Below are 14063 nucleotides of genomic sequence, written 5' to 3'. Positions count from 1 at the left end.
GTTTTGTCTTTGAAGCTAGAGATAAGAGATATAGGAAAAAAGATTAAGAAAAACAAATGACTTAAACATGGAATTTTTCCTCAAACTTATTTAGTAAAAGAGAAGAGATAAGATAATGATATGAATAGAAGATAATAAATAATGGGAACTTATAGAGGGCATATATATCTTATAAAAAGAGAAAAATGAATCTGTCACATATCATGTACCTTGTTATAATAACCTCGTTTCTTTTTCTCTTTCTCTTTGTAATGTCCTAGATGGAAAGAGGAATGTTATCAGACAAATATAGATTTTGCAAACTTGTGCTTTTGAGGGAGTACTATTGAAACACATTGTTAAGAAAGATTTTCAACACTCAGTATGTCATTTCCTTTCTTCATGTATCAGATGCTGAAATACTATGTAATAAAGATTTTAGGTTTCAATTGTAAAGAGAGGGAAGTGGATAAAACAGTTCAGCCGCCTTTAGGACAAACGGTAAAATATGTTTATTTTAATGTTTTTCCAAATTTTTTTTCTATTGATTGTATGTGTCTACTTTCTGTGTGTATCTGTGAAGTATTCAATATTTTGTGGTAGAATTTTTCAATCCTATTTCTAATAATTTGATTGGGTTGTTTCAATGTTAAAAAGTAGAGAATTTTGTTTTGCTAGGTTTTCTGTGAATGTAAAATGTGTGTGTTCATAGGTACATATGAAATGTACTAAATATTTTGTAGGTTAAGCGAACAATAAATTTTTGGCATATAATTGTGTTTATTTTGATTTAAAATAATGGCTTTAAAAGATGAAAAATAAAAAAATATTGGTTTTATTCACAATATGATTAAATATATTTTAATTAGTTTAATTTCCTTGATTTTCATATTATGCTTTTGGCTTTAACTTAATACATTTTATTACCTTTACTTGCTAATATAGAAAATATTGGTTGTGTATCTATATATGCACATCACTGAACTATGTGAGGAAGAGATACAAAAAGGAAAATACAGTCACTGTCTTTAGAAATTTCATGACATAAATCACATATATAATTTGAGTACCTTAATATAATATAAAATAATATTTAAATGTATAATTTGAGTATCTTAAGTAGTATGAAAGTGCTACAGATAACTACTATGGAAATATAGGAAAGGTCAGAACCACTTCAAAAGAAGAAGGGACTATTAAACACATCTTCATGGATATGTTAGAATTTAGGTTCATCTTGAAGAATGCGTAAGATTTATTCCTCATAGAATAGGGGTTAGTGTCACATTGGCCATGAGAGGATAGTGATGTAAAAGTCATAGAACTGAGATTTTAAATGCTTTAAGAAGTAGTTAGAAGCCAATAATCAGGAAGTATACTGCCTACATTCAAATCCAAGCTTCCCTGTTCCCTAGTTCTGTAACATTATCTGGTTAAATATTTTAGGTCTTGGTTTCCTAGCCTTGTAAAACGGAGACAGTACTGCTATATACCTCATGGAGATGCTGTGAAGATAAAATAAGTTCATATTTTAAAAACTGGTATTTTAAAATAATGATGATTCTTTTATTGATGGTTGCCTGTATACCAGTCAATTTACGAGAATTATTTTTAATCCTCATAATAATTCTTTAAATTGATATTGTGATCATATTTTACATATATAAAGAAACTGCTATCACATACATTGTTCGTCAAAGGTCATATAGCTAGAAAATGGCACAGCCAACAGTCAACCCTAGACTTCAGATTCGAAAATTGATGTTCTCTCTCCCTTACTACCAAGGATAAGCATCCTAAGTTTCAGACAATATGGATGTTTCCATTTCTTACCTAATCCCTTTTATCGATACATTCCTTAACTGTAGAGCTATTGGTTTCACAAATATGCTAATTTCATTTTCATTTTATATACGTTTTAATGTTCATGCAAAATCAAATTTTTTTTTTTTTATAAATTAAGAAAGCTTACAAAGTTATTATTTACTTCACATCTTACAAACAAAATTAACCATAATAGTTTGATAACAAATCTGAATGGGGATCTGCCTTGGAATGAAGAAGGTGCATAAAATATATATTGCATATAAAGAGTTTATTCATATCTATACAAAGAAAGATCCTCTGAGGATGTATAGACAATTGATATGAATAAACAAAACCCAAGAAGAAAATGAAATAATTACATAGAAATATCTCTTCCACACTAATAACAACAACAAAAATGCAAATATAAGCCTCCTTTAGGTATCGTTTAACTCTTTTCAAAATCTACATAATTCTAAAATAAGCATTATTACTGAATAGTGGTAAATTTGGTTTAAAACTGTCATATTTACATATGACTAAAATTTTTATAAATTTGAATGATCTTTTAAAAGAGCAGTGAGACAAGAAGGTATCAGCAGATAGAAAGAATTTTAAAATAGTTTTTCTGTTAACTGGCAGTTCAACATACGGTGAATAATCCTAAAGAACATCTCAAAAGAAAATAAATAAATTGTGGAAATATTTACTTTATCATCTATATTAGCAAAATTGCCTAGCAAAGAAGAAGGGAACAGTTTTAAAAAATTATATTATAGAAAAATGGTTACAGGAATAAAATACATATATTTGATGAGCTATTATGTAGCCCGTCATTTTAAATTTAAAAATATAATTCGAAGTCTAAAAATATTGATACAATTTTAAGGAGAATGATAAGACCAAATGAAAATGTACACTATGAATCAACTATATGATGTGGATATGTAGGTACAAAGACTCAAATTTCATATAAAAAGAAGAAAGTATTTTTCTTATATTTGAGCAATGAGACAATATTTGCCCCAATTTTTCCTAATATGATTATAATGTTTTTATAATAAATATAGGAAAAACATAACGAGTTTATTTCCAAACAAATTTTGAAATTCTTTCATATGGTTTTCCGGTTGTTGCTTTTGTAAACTTTTCACATACTTTATGAAAAGCTGATATTGCAGAGATGTGTTTCACTTCTCATGAGAACATACTTTTAATAGATTATACAAACTCAGAAGGTTTTACAGTCCCTTGTCAGTGCATTGACATTTGTTTGGAATTGTAACTTTATGTGAAGTCGTTTTTTCTCTTAACTTTGTAAATGACATTTAAAGGCACATTTGAATTGTGCAAATCGTTCTCTGGCTACTGTCAAAACTTCACATATATCTGTTCTTTAACGTTAGTAAAAACTGCAATAATAATTCAAGTAAAGAACTGAAGTAATCTAGTAAGTCTAATGAATGCCTTGGGCAAAATGGGAACACCGAGGGTGAAATTTTTTGTTTCAGTTTCCTATTAATACACAATTCAGAGAAAAACCTCTTATTTCCCAATGTCTAACAGAAGAACTTTTAAAATTTTCACATTAGTGAAATACAAACTTTTCCTGTATAACGCCAGATAAGAAATCCAGTCATTTTGCAAAAAATGTTGTCTTCCATTTAATTATGAAATTTCTTAAATTGTATTTATGTATGTAATGGGCACCTGTTAAGTGCCAGAAACTTTCTGGTCATTGAACCAAAGAGATGAAAACTCCTGCATCCTGGATCTGACTCGTTGGTGGAAGGAGACAGACAATAGACAAGACAAATAAGGAAAAGTTATTTCAAATAAGATAGTGATAAATTTGGGAGGAAAAATAAAAATCAATCCTGGAAGGAGTAGAGAAAGTAAAAGAAGTAGATTGTAATTTTAAATTCGAAGCTCGAAAAATGTCTGTCTTTCTGAAAATGTGGTTTTAATCAGGACCCAAATGAGATGGGAAAGTATTCAGAGATTTTGAGCAGTGGAGTGTCATGATCTGACTTACCTTGTAAGAGGAACACTCTAGAAGCAGTACGAAGAATGAATGAATAAATGAATAAACAAATAAAATAGAAGGAGTAAGAATGAAGCCAAGAGACCAGTTAGGGAGCTAGTCCAGGTAAGAAAGACAGAGGAGCTCAAACTAGGATGGCAATAGGGAAGGTGATAAGAAGCAGTCAGTTTCTGCATAGCTTTAAAACAAACCAACAAGATCTGATAATATAGTGGAGAATGAAATAGAGAAGACCCTAGATTTGGGCCATAAAGGAAATTCAAGGAGTGATGTTAGGCAGTTACATATACAGGTCTGGAGTTAAGGGGAGCAGTCTGAACAGGAGATACAGATATGAGTCATTGGCGTTACAGACTGTATGTAAATCAGAGAGGCTAGTGAGAACACCGAAGGAGTACATAAAGATAGAAAGAGGACAAGAGCTGAGACCTGGCACGACCCAATGCTAATGAGTTGAGAGATGAAGAAGAGTAAGCAGGGAAAAATAAAGCTGTACTCAATGTACTATCATAGTGCAAGTCTTCAGTATGTCTTCTCAACAGAAAAGCGTGAGCATGACCAGATTTCTGGTATACATTCAAGGCCTTTCATTTTTATACATTTACTGTTTCTTGGTCTCTCAAGAATCTGCTTCTGTCTCCTCCATACAAATAAAACAGCTTAAATTTCATGCAGCAAGTTATGAACGTCTTTGCATGCCTTGAAATTCTTTTTTCTTTTCCATGATCCGCATTTGTTCTACCACAGCAGCACAGGTTCTTCCTTATCTTAAATACTAATTCTCCTTTCTTTACTTTCCCATTAAATGCTCTCGAGTTTATGTCCTCCATATTTTTTCATGAAAAATATTTTGCTTATTTTTCCTATTTATTAGGTGCTACATTTTGATGACTATTTATCAATTCTTTTCATTTCCTTCTCTTTCCTAATACCTCTTGGCTTCTCCCTTTAATTGCCAACCCCACTGCTACTAGCCAAGATGACTGGCTGGGGAAGAGAAAAATGAACTGAAATCAAAAACTTTGAGATAGAGTGGAAGGAGTAGCTCTGAGGAAGTCAGGAGCTGCTGTGCAATCAGATATGGGTCTACCCTGGGGCGAGATTGGTCTGTAATAAACTCCTGAACTCTGGTTAAGTGACTATGCTTTGCTACCATCTCTATATTGCCTTTAGATCTGGCTCTATCATGTATGTCTCACTACACAAAAAATAGAAACAAATTATAAATGACTATAATAAACAGATGATAGAAATGGATGATATGCCAACATCAAAAAATCTGGGGAAAAAAGTTGGGCTGTTGTGGAAAATACACCCTTGTACTAGTTGTAGTACAAAAAAAAAATTATTCTGAGGCATGGGAGCTGAACTGAATATATTGGCTTTGTCAGTGTGTATGCAGTAGTTCAAGCTATGGAAATAAATGAGATTCTCAGAAAGAGTATGAAAACTGAGAACAAAAGAAAGTAATGACAGAAAATGCCAGCATTCCTATGACAACACCATCTATATTAATCAATCCCTGTGATACACTGCCCCCTTAATCAAGCTAAACGTCCCATGGTGCACTGAGGGCAATGTTTTTCATTCCTCCTTCCACTCGACAGACTTTAGTGTCCATCTTCCTCCCAGGGCTCTAAACCTGTCAGGGGTTTTATATAGCTGGTATACGGTTAGTTAGGGTAATCCACTTGAGGACATTCATTAGAGTTTTTTTTTTTTTTAATTTTAACAAATTTACAAAAAAAAATCATAGCTTGAAATACAGTAACCTATAAAATTTTTATTATCATCTATACAAGTCCAAGAAAGATAGCTCAAAGCTTAGAGTCCTAAAGGAAAACATATTTGAGCTTGATCTCTTTTTCAAGTGAAAAGGAAATAATCAAAATATTTAATGGACACATAAATATTTTATTTCTAGTAGTATAAACCAGGTGACTACTGCCAAAGCAAAGAATAGTTTTTAAATTTAATTTGTGTAGGTACATTTTCTTCATTATTTTTTAACATTTCCTAAAGTTAAAGACCACATTTCACGATCATTTTGGGTATTGAGGCAATTGTGCACTAATTGTTTCTTGGTGAGAAATGTGGCAATATGGTTATTTAAGAGCGTTCCCTCCTATCTCTATCAGGACCTGATATTGTTTAAATTATGTTGTGGTATTAGCTAAAACAATAAAGATAAAACAGGAATCTAGATAGATATTTTCAAGGTACCCAGTCTGTTCATGTTTGCTTTTGTTTCTTTTGCTTTTGGTGTCAGATTCAAAAAATCATCGCTGAGACCTATGGCGAAGGACTTAGCACCTATGTTTCAGGTCTTAGATTCAAATCTTAAACCCATTTAAGGTAATTTTTGTGTATGGTGTATGAGTGTCTATATAGGTTCATCTTCGATATTCTCTTTTGGTTAGGTCGTAAAAACCAGATCAATTTATGCAATTAAAACGAAAGAATAAATGGTGAGCAGGATGCCCCCAGCTACATGGTTTTTTGCCCTCTTCTGCTGGGCCCTCTACCCAGAGCTCCTACTTCCACGTGCTGATCCCAGTTCCCATGTTCTTCATGTTTTCATGAACTTTGGTTTGCATCCCTGAAATATTTTCACCCTAAATACCTTTGAATTTTTTCAAAACTTTGATAAAATATTCTATTTTTTATGATGTAGCATCTAGTATTCTCGAGCCATGTTTTAAAAAAGTAGAATTCTTTTTCTCAAGAGAAGATCTTTGAGCCAAACACTCCCTGTGGATTCTAAATTGCAAATTTATTTGAAAGTACATGTAGTGCTTCCAAGCAAGCACATGGATAAAAATAACATTCATTTTGATTTACTGAGTACAAGATTAAATCACTGGATTATCATTCTGTATTTACCACTCTCTTTTCTCTTTAAAATAATAAGATGTTTAAGTTTTCTGTAAGAAGTGTTCAGATAAGCTTAACAAAGGTCTAAATATATTTAAAGGGCTAAACACACAAGGAGTGATTTGAGAAATATCCCAAAAAAACAGCTCAAGGAATCTGTATTATTTGCTGAAGCTCATTAGAAAAACAATTTTTTCTTTTTTAGTGAAAATAAATCTCCATTCAAGGCATGTTAACAATCAGATTGCCCATGAAAAATGTCACAGAGAGAAAGTTCCTGACTTTCTAACCACATTGGAGGTGCAAGTCGAAGAATAGTTCTCAAAGAAGGATAGGTGTGTGAAAATGTGTGTGGATAAAGTTTTTGATTTTTTGCAGGAGGAAAGCAGTAATATGATGGTTAGAAGACATTAGTGACAATGGAGGCGATCAGGAGTGATAAACACCCTATACAACTAAGACAGTTTTTTATAAAAAAAAACTGTTCCATTCAAAATGCTAGTAATGTTCCTTTGAGAACTACAAGGGGATATGGCCATAGCTAGTTGCCAGTTGGAGCTGACAAAATGAAAATGCATGCTGAATAGAAACAGGCTAGAGTGAGTTGCAGTGTCTCAACAGCTTAATATAGTCTTCCAGACCTTAGATTTGGTTTATGTTCAAGGATGCTATAAAAAGAGTAAGAGTGTAGAATAGGGGGGAAAATATCTGAATTAAGGCCAAAACCTATTTACCAAGAAGTTCTCTAACAGAAGAAGCATGCCTTTTTTGTACCATCTCCAAATATCCATCTTGTTCAAAACAACAACAGCAGCAAAAACTAATATATGAGACAAAAAACAAATCAGATCATTCGGTCAATTAATCTTTATTAAGTGTATTCTATATTCCAGGTTTCTTAGGCTCTGGTAATAAATACTTAGCAAAATCAGACATGGTTCCTCCTCTTATGCACCTGACAGTCTAGAGGGATTTATCTGATTCAAAAGATTTCAGCTTTTTACAAAAATATTCCCTCTGTGGAAGACTAAGTAATATAAGAGATTTTCTTTCTTTTTAAATGAAAATGGAGTCATACTAACTCAAATATTAGGACCAGTATTTTACTATAGTCAAACACATTTCGAAGGGGCCAGGAAGCAGCCCGAAAAGAAATTTCTAGTTTCATAGCAGGTGTATCTAAATGCATATTTAGTGAGCCCATCCTTTATAAACTGAATTCAGAGCTAAAAAGCTTTGCCTTATAGTTCCCATTGCTTTGAACAATAGTTTATAATTTAGCTCAGCTTTCTTGTTATTTCAGTTTTTAAAATTATTTCTGCATTTGTTTTGCTTGGTAAGTAAAACTATCATTCAATTCAAATAATAGAATGAATTAAAAGGGGGAAATGTTAGAAGAGACTAGATCTGAATTATCCAGTTTGATTTCGTATAATGATCAATTTTCCCATGTAATTATTTAGTTCTTTTACTTGATCTCTACCTAAGAAAAGAGGATGTAAGTCCAATACCTTCCCTCCTTCCCCCACTCCCTTCCTCCACAGTAGCCAAATCATTTAAGTACACACTCCTTGGTTAGATCCACGGGATTTATGGAAACTAAGACCAAATTGCAGAATGATGCATGAACAGAAATTGTCATTGCAAACTCAGAATAAAGAATCTCCTTGGTAATATTTAAAAGAATATAATTACAGGAGTCGAGTCACATCCTTAATTGTCAATACCTCTCCCCAAAGCAGGGTGAACATTTGCATGTGAATGATTGTCCTTCATTTCCTGGTCGAGTTATGAATTTGGTGTCCTGGAGCTGCCAGTGCACTCAATTAAACTTTGGCTGTGCTAAATCCATAACTCAGCCTTAAAGAAAATCAGAAATGGCCAGAAGATCTTGGCTTTATTCTAAATTTACAATCAAATGAACTGAACCATTTCCAAGAAAAAGTCATTTAATTTCTTTTCATGGAAAATATTCTTAATTTGTGGTCTTCAGACTGGAAACAGTAGCATCACCAGAGAACTTGCTGGAATTTAAATTCTTGATCCCCCAATCCCACCCTAAACATCAGAAACTCTGGAGGTGAGGCCCATCGATCTGTTTTTAATCAAACCTTTTAAATAACTATGATGTATCTTAAAGAGACATAAGTGTAGATTGTACCATAGAATATGGATTGTGCTTAAAAAGATGTAAGACGTATTTGTGATGCTGCCAATGTACAATGAGAATCCCTGAAAAAATAGATAAATAAATACAAATAAGAAAAGGAAAGAAAAAACTAAGATTTTCCTGTGACTCCTACTCTACTGACTCGATTTGACCTTTCGAAAGTGATAAAAAGAAAAACAGGAAATATTTACTTCAAATTTTGCACAATTATTTGTTCTAAAGGAAATTATTGTTTTCTTTTCAGCCAAACAGTTGTTTTTGTTACTTGGGAAAGTATTTTTTTTAGCTAAGAAAGAAAAGCTACCTCACTCTCAAAAAACATATACCTACAAGCGCAGATATGTGAGTGGGTTCTATGTAAGTGTATCTGTTACTATTAAAATTAAAACTTGTGAGTAGGAATAATATATTGATATATATGGCAGATATACAAATTTAGCTAATGATATGTGTTTCCTTGCTAAAATTGAATTTTAATTATAAAATTTATTTTGAACATTATGCCATTGGGTTCTAGCCATTTTATGTATAATTAGTGTATTTTTCCATGTGTTTGACAGAAGTATGGAACAGTGGGAAAGCTTTCAAAATCAACTGGAGGACACTGATATCTGTTCAGAATCTGTGAAGTTTGATGCTCGCTCAATGACAGCTTTGATACCTCCGAGTAAGTAGAAGAAGGGAGGAGTGCCCAGGAAGGTTGTCCTTAGAGTTATTGACATTATATAAAATTAGATGATACTTATTGGATAAATAGGTCTTCCCTTCTCTTGAGAGAGAATACAAAATCAACTTAAATTGATGTAAGAAAGTGTTACAATAGATTAAATTAATCCGCAATATCGATTGAGTTCTCTGATTTCCCAGTCACTAGACTAGGTCCTGGAAATAACTATGATCCTACAAATATAAATTAAGTTTTGAAAATCATGGGTGGTAGGTGCTTGTATGAGTTTCCTAGGGATATTATTATAAATTACCGCAAACCAGGTGGTTCAAGACAACCGACATTTATTCTGAAGGCCAGAAGTCTGAAGTCAAGGTGTGTTTGCAGGGCTGTGTGCTCTTTGAAGGCTCTAGAGAATCTTTTCTTACCTCAGTGCCAACAGGCCACAGACCACAACGCCAATGCATGATGGACCTTGTGTGCTGTGCTGCCGGTGGATGGATGTGGCACCAGAGAGACAGAAAGAAAAAGGATAATAATAAAAACTTTTAAAAGTAGAGATGTTGAAAGATTGAAGAAGGAGTACAGAGGCATTGTGGGCAGAGAAAAGGCAAAACAAAACAAAACAAAACACATTTTGAGAGCTATTTAAAAGGCAGTATACAGATCATTTGTGATTAGTCAGCCTGGCAGATGGGATAGCCTATCTTACTTATATTATAGTAGTTTTTTTTTTTCTTAGACCTTTCATTCTGTTTTCTTTCCTCTACTTTTTGCTTTATTTTTTAAATAATTTTCTCTCCTTTTCCTTTCATTCCCAAATAGAACATAATTGAACAATATCTGAACCTCTGTTTTTAATTTAGAACTCTACAACATGAAAACAAAATTTACTTTTTTTTTTTTTTTATTGAACAATAAGAACAATGGCCACAGGGGGTGGGGAAATGACAGATGTTTTATTCACCTAATCAGAGAAATGTCTTCCTCTTCTACTAAGACTCCCTCTACATCAATTATCTTTTCCACAATTAGTATCCATTATGTGAATTGCTATTAATTATAAATGGATAGTACTAAAATGTTAATATGTTCTGAAATATCCAGAAGGTGGACTTCATCGATTCAAAGTTTAGTCAAGACATGAATAATTTTGTTTATTTCTTTTTTTATATTGTATTCAAATATAAGAAATATCCAAATATAAAGTTATTGAGATATAATTAGAAAAGAAAATTTGTATAATTATCATTGAAAATAAACGATTTTCTTATCTTACTTAAAATCAGAAAACATCATAATTATATAGTTACTTGAGAAATTTTATTTTTACTTTGAATATATCTACAGATGAAACAGAAAAATAAAATTTATGTTTGCATATTTTGGTCTAAATATTAAAATTTACCAACTAATGCCCTCAAATGAGTTAAGTACAACTTGTAGTGGATTGTCATTTTTTCATGGCTAGTTAATTAATGGATAAGTAAATCAAATGTGTCATAGTGACCCCTGTTTTGGCTCTTTCTGTGATTGTTCCTTGTGCTTTCTACTGAATAAATGAGGACCTATTTTTTTCCTGTTTTTATTACAATGGGCTTAGTAGTAACAATATAATTGGACATCACAAAAATTATAATTAACTAAGAAGATTAAGTTTTCTAACAATAGGTTGGGCTTTTGTTTTCTTAGATCCTAAAAATGGCCCTGCCCTTCAAGAGAAACTGAAGTCCTTCAAAGCTGCGCTGATTGCTCTTTATCTCCTGGTGTTTATAATTCTCATACCTACCATCGGAATAGTGGCAGGTAGAGTATTCTAGAGTTCTAAAACCCAGCAACGTACCCTGTGGATTAGTTCATGCAGAAGCAAAAAAAAATATTCGTTTTTTTTTTCTTGGCATATGAGAGTCATAAGGGAAACTTTATATCATAAAATGTTCCTCAAATTTATTAAATAAAAATACATTGTTACTAAGTGGAAAGTAGTAAAAATAAATGGAATACAAAATATAAGATTAGGATAAAAATATAGATATGTGAAGGTTAAGATAGAAAAGATTAGACCATTTCAAAAATATGTTATTCCCTGAAATCCTATAGACATCTCGTAGTTGATTACAAATTTCATCACAGATATTCTAGTTGTCAATATGAAGAAATTAACATGATAATTTACATTAACAATACCTAAAATATAAACACAAGCCAGTTGTTCAGGTAAAGTTTTTCTACTCCTAGTATTCAGAGCAGAAAGAAATATTCCTGTAAGTCTTCAAAAAGAAACCTTATAAAATATTGGCCTATACTTCAGTAATATCTTTACAGTTTATATGAGCGCATGTTTCATAAGCCCATTATTTAAAACATCTCTAAAAATAACTTGATAGCATTTCCTTAGGAAAAAAAATAAAACACTTTACTTGGCCTCAACATGACGCCAGATACATATTCCTTTGGAGAGTCTGATTTGAAATAGTGATAGATTTGAAAGTTTACTCAGGGATGACTTGCATATAGCAGTCAAATCTGTAAATATTATTCCCTTCTATAACAGTTTGGATGAATTTAATTGGCATTTAAATTTATATACCTTGTAGCTCTTCTCTGTGACTGGCAACATGTCTGGATACGTGCTCTAACAAGTGATAGGCTGAGAGTAAGATACATTTTTATGTGCATACTAATCAGTATAATAAGTAAATGCTCCTAAATACAAGGACAAACTTCCTCTGCTAAGAGGCAACCTAGAGGAATATTCTAAGACAGAGCCAACATTCTGCTAAGAAAGGAATGATGATAATACAACAATTATAACAATAGCTATAATTTTTGAACATTTACTATGTTCAGGCACTGGGTTATACATTTTCCATAGATTATCTTAATACACCTTTACAGTTACCCCTGGGCAGACATATGCTTATCCTCATTATTCACACATACACATACACAAAAACAGCCAAACAGAGACTGTTCAGTAGCGGAGCTGGAGTTCTCGTCCACAACTCTTGACTTCTATCCTCTATCTCCCAGTGTAATTGGATTTTTAGAAAACAATATGGTTGACCAAGAACAAACAACAGAGTTGCCATAATTTTAGCCAGGTAAAAATTAGCTCCTATTTTGGCCATTAAAAGCAAACAAAAACAAAATCTAACCACAACATACTAAACCAATCAACAAATCAAACCAACAATAGCCATCTGAATGAAAGAGCCTGATATATCTATCATTAAACTAACTTCCTGATGAACTGAGGTTATCTGCATGTTGTTTATGTATCATGCTTATCTACAGTTTAAAGTGCAAAACTGAAAGATGCTTTATTATTTGGAGTTATTAGCTATAAGCCAGTTCAAATTTAAGTAAATTTCATCACCTTCACAAACCATAGCCTCTAGAGCCAATCCAAGGAAGTGCAACTTCTTTCTAATAAGCTCATGTAGAACGTGGACTCAAGTCTGAAAACAATTCAGTGTTCTACGAAAGTTTAAAACCTCTGGGCTATTATAAAACATGATCAAGTCAACACATTTATTCTACGGTTGACAATGATTAATCTGAAGTGGTTTTGTTTCCTAAAAATATAACAAATACCTATTAATATTGACAAGAAGTTAAAAATGTTCAAATCTTATAAGTTTGTATTAGTACTCAAATACACCAGATTTTAGAATAGATCTTACTGTGTCTATTATACTTGAATAATAAATAATTTACAGTTCATTTAAAACTTAAGTTGTAGATCAGAATTTTTTTTTTTTAAAAAAGAACTAAAACATAATGCATAACTTTACTTAGTATAAAAAAATTACAATTATAGACAAAATAGAGCCCTAAAGTGTTTGGCAAATATGAATTGATGGGTGAAGTAAAATATTGTACATAAAAACCAATTTAAAGTGTTTTATACACTAAAAGATATTTCTTAATTATAAAATCTCCATGTGTGATCTTTATTTTATTTAAATTAAATTTATTGAGGTGACATTAGTTAATAAAATTATACAGGTTTTAGTGTACTGTTTAGTAATACATCTATGTATATTGTATTGTGTGTATACCACTCAAAATTAAGTTTCCTTTTCTAACCTTATATTTGACCCCCCTTTATCTTTACATACTTCTCCCCCTCCTCTTTTTCCCTGTGGTAACCACTAAACTGTTGTCTGTTTTCATGAGTCTCTGTTTGTTTGTCTTGTTTGTTTGCTGCTTTCAGTTTTATATCCCACATATAAGTGAAACCATATGGTTCTCAACTGTTTCTGTCTGACTTATTTCACCTAGCATAATAATCTCTAGATCCATCTGTGTTGTCACAAATGGCAGTATTTCACTTAATATTCCAATGTGTATATATATATATATATCACATTTTCTTTATCCAATCATCTATTGAAGGACATTTTAATTGTTTTCATGTCTTGGCCGCCATGAATGATGCTGCAATGAACATTGGCATGTATATATCTTTACAAATAAATGTTTTCGAATTTTTTTGATAGATACCCAAGAGAGGAATG

At 32.0% G+C, this 14063-nt stretch overlaps 1 protein-coding gene across 6 annotated transcripts in view; it reads left to right on the top strand.

Annotated features, from left to right (window-relative positions):
• The window catches only part of MSR1 (macrophage scavenger receptor 1), a 69553-nt gene that overhangs the window by 3465 nt on the left and 52025 nt on the right, over positions 1 to 14063 (top strand). For 5 of the 6 annotated variants that reach the window (XM_016129772.2, XM_016129764.2, XM_016129798.2 and 2 more), the window contains exons 1-3: positions 371 to 480; positions 9434 to 9540; positions 11233 to 11346. In XM_016129772.2, coding sequence (XP_015985258.2) covers positions 9438 to 9540; positions 11233 to 11346 — 217 coding nt within the window. In that variant the 5' untranslated portion in view covers positions 371 to 480; positions 9434 to 9437. Of the gene's footprint in view, positions 1 to 370; positions 481 to 9433; positions 9541 to 11232; positions 11347 to 14063 lie in introns of those variants that run through there. The other variant, XM_016129780.2, reaches the window with a different exon arrangement.

Source organism: Rousettus aegyptiacus, unplaced genomic scaffold, assembly GCF_014176215.1.
Source record: "Rousettus aegyptiacus isolate mRouAeg1 unplaced genomic scaffold, mRouAeg1.p scaffold_m13_p_11, whole genome shotgun sequence".
NCBI lineage: Eukaryota > Metazoa > Chordata > Mammalia > Chiroptera > Pteropodidae > Rousettus > Rousettus aegyptiacus.
This window is presented reverse-complemented; position numbering and strand designations above follow the sequence as displayed.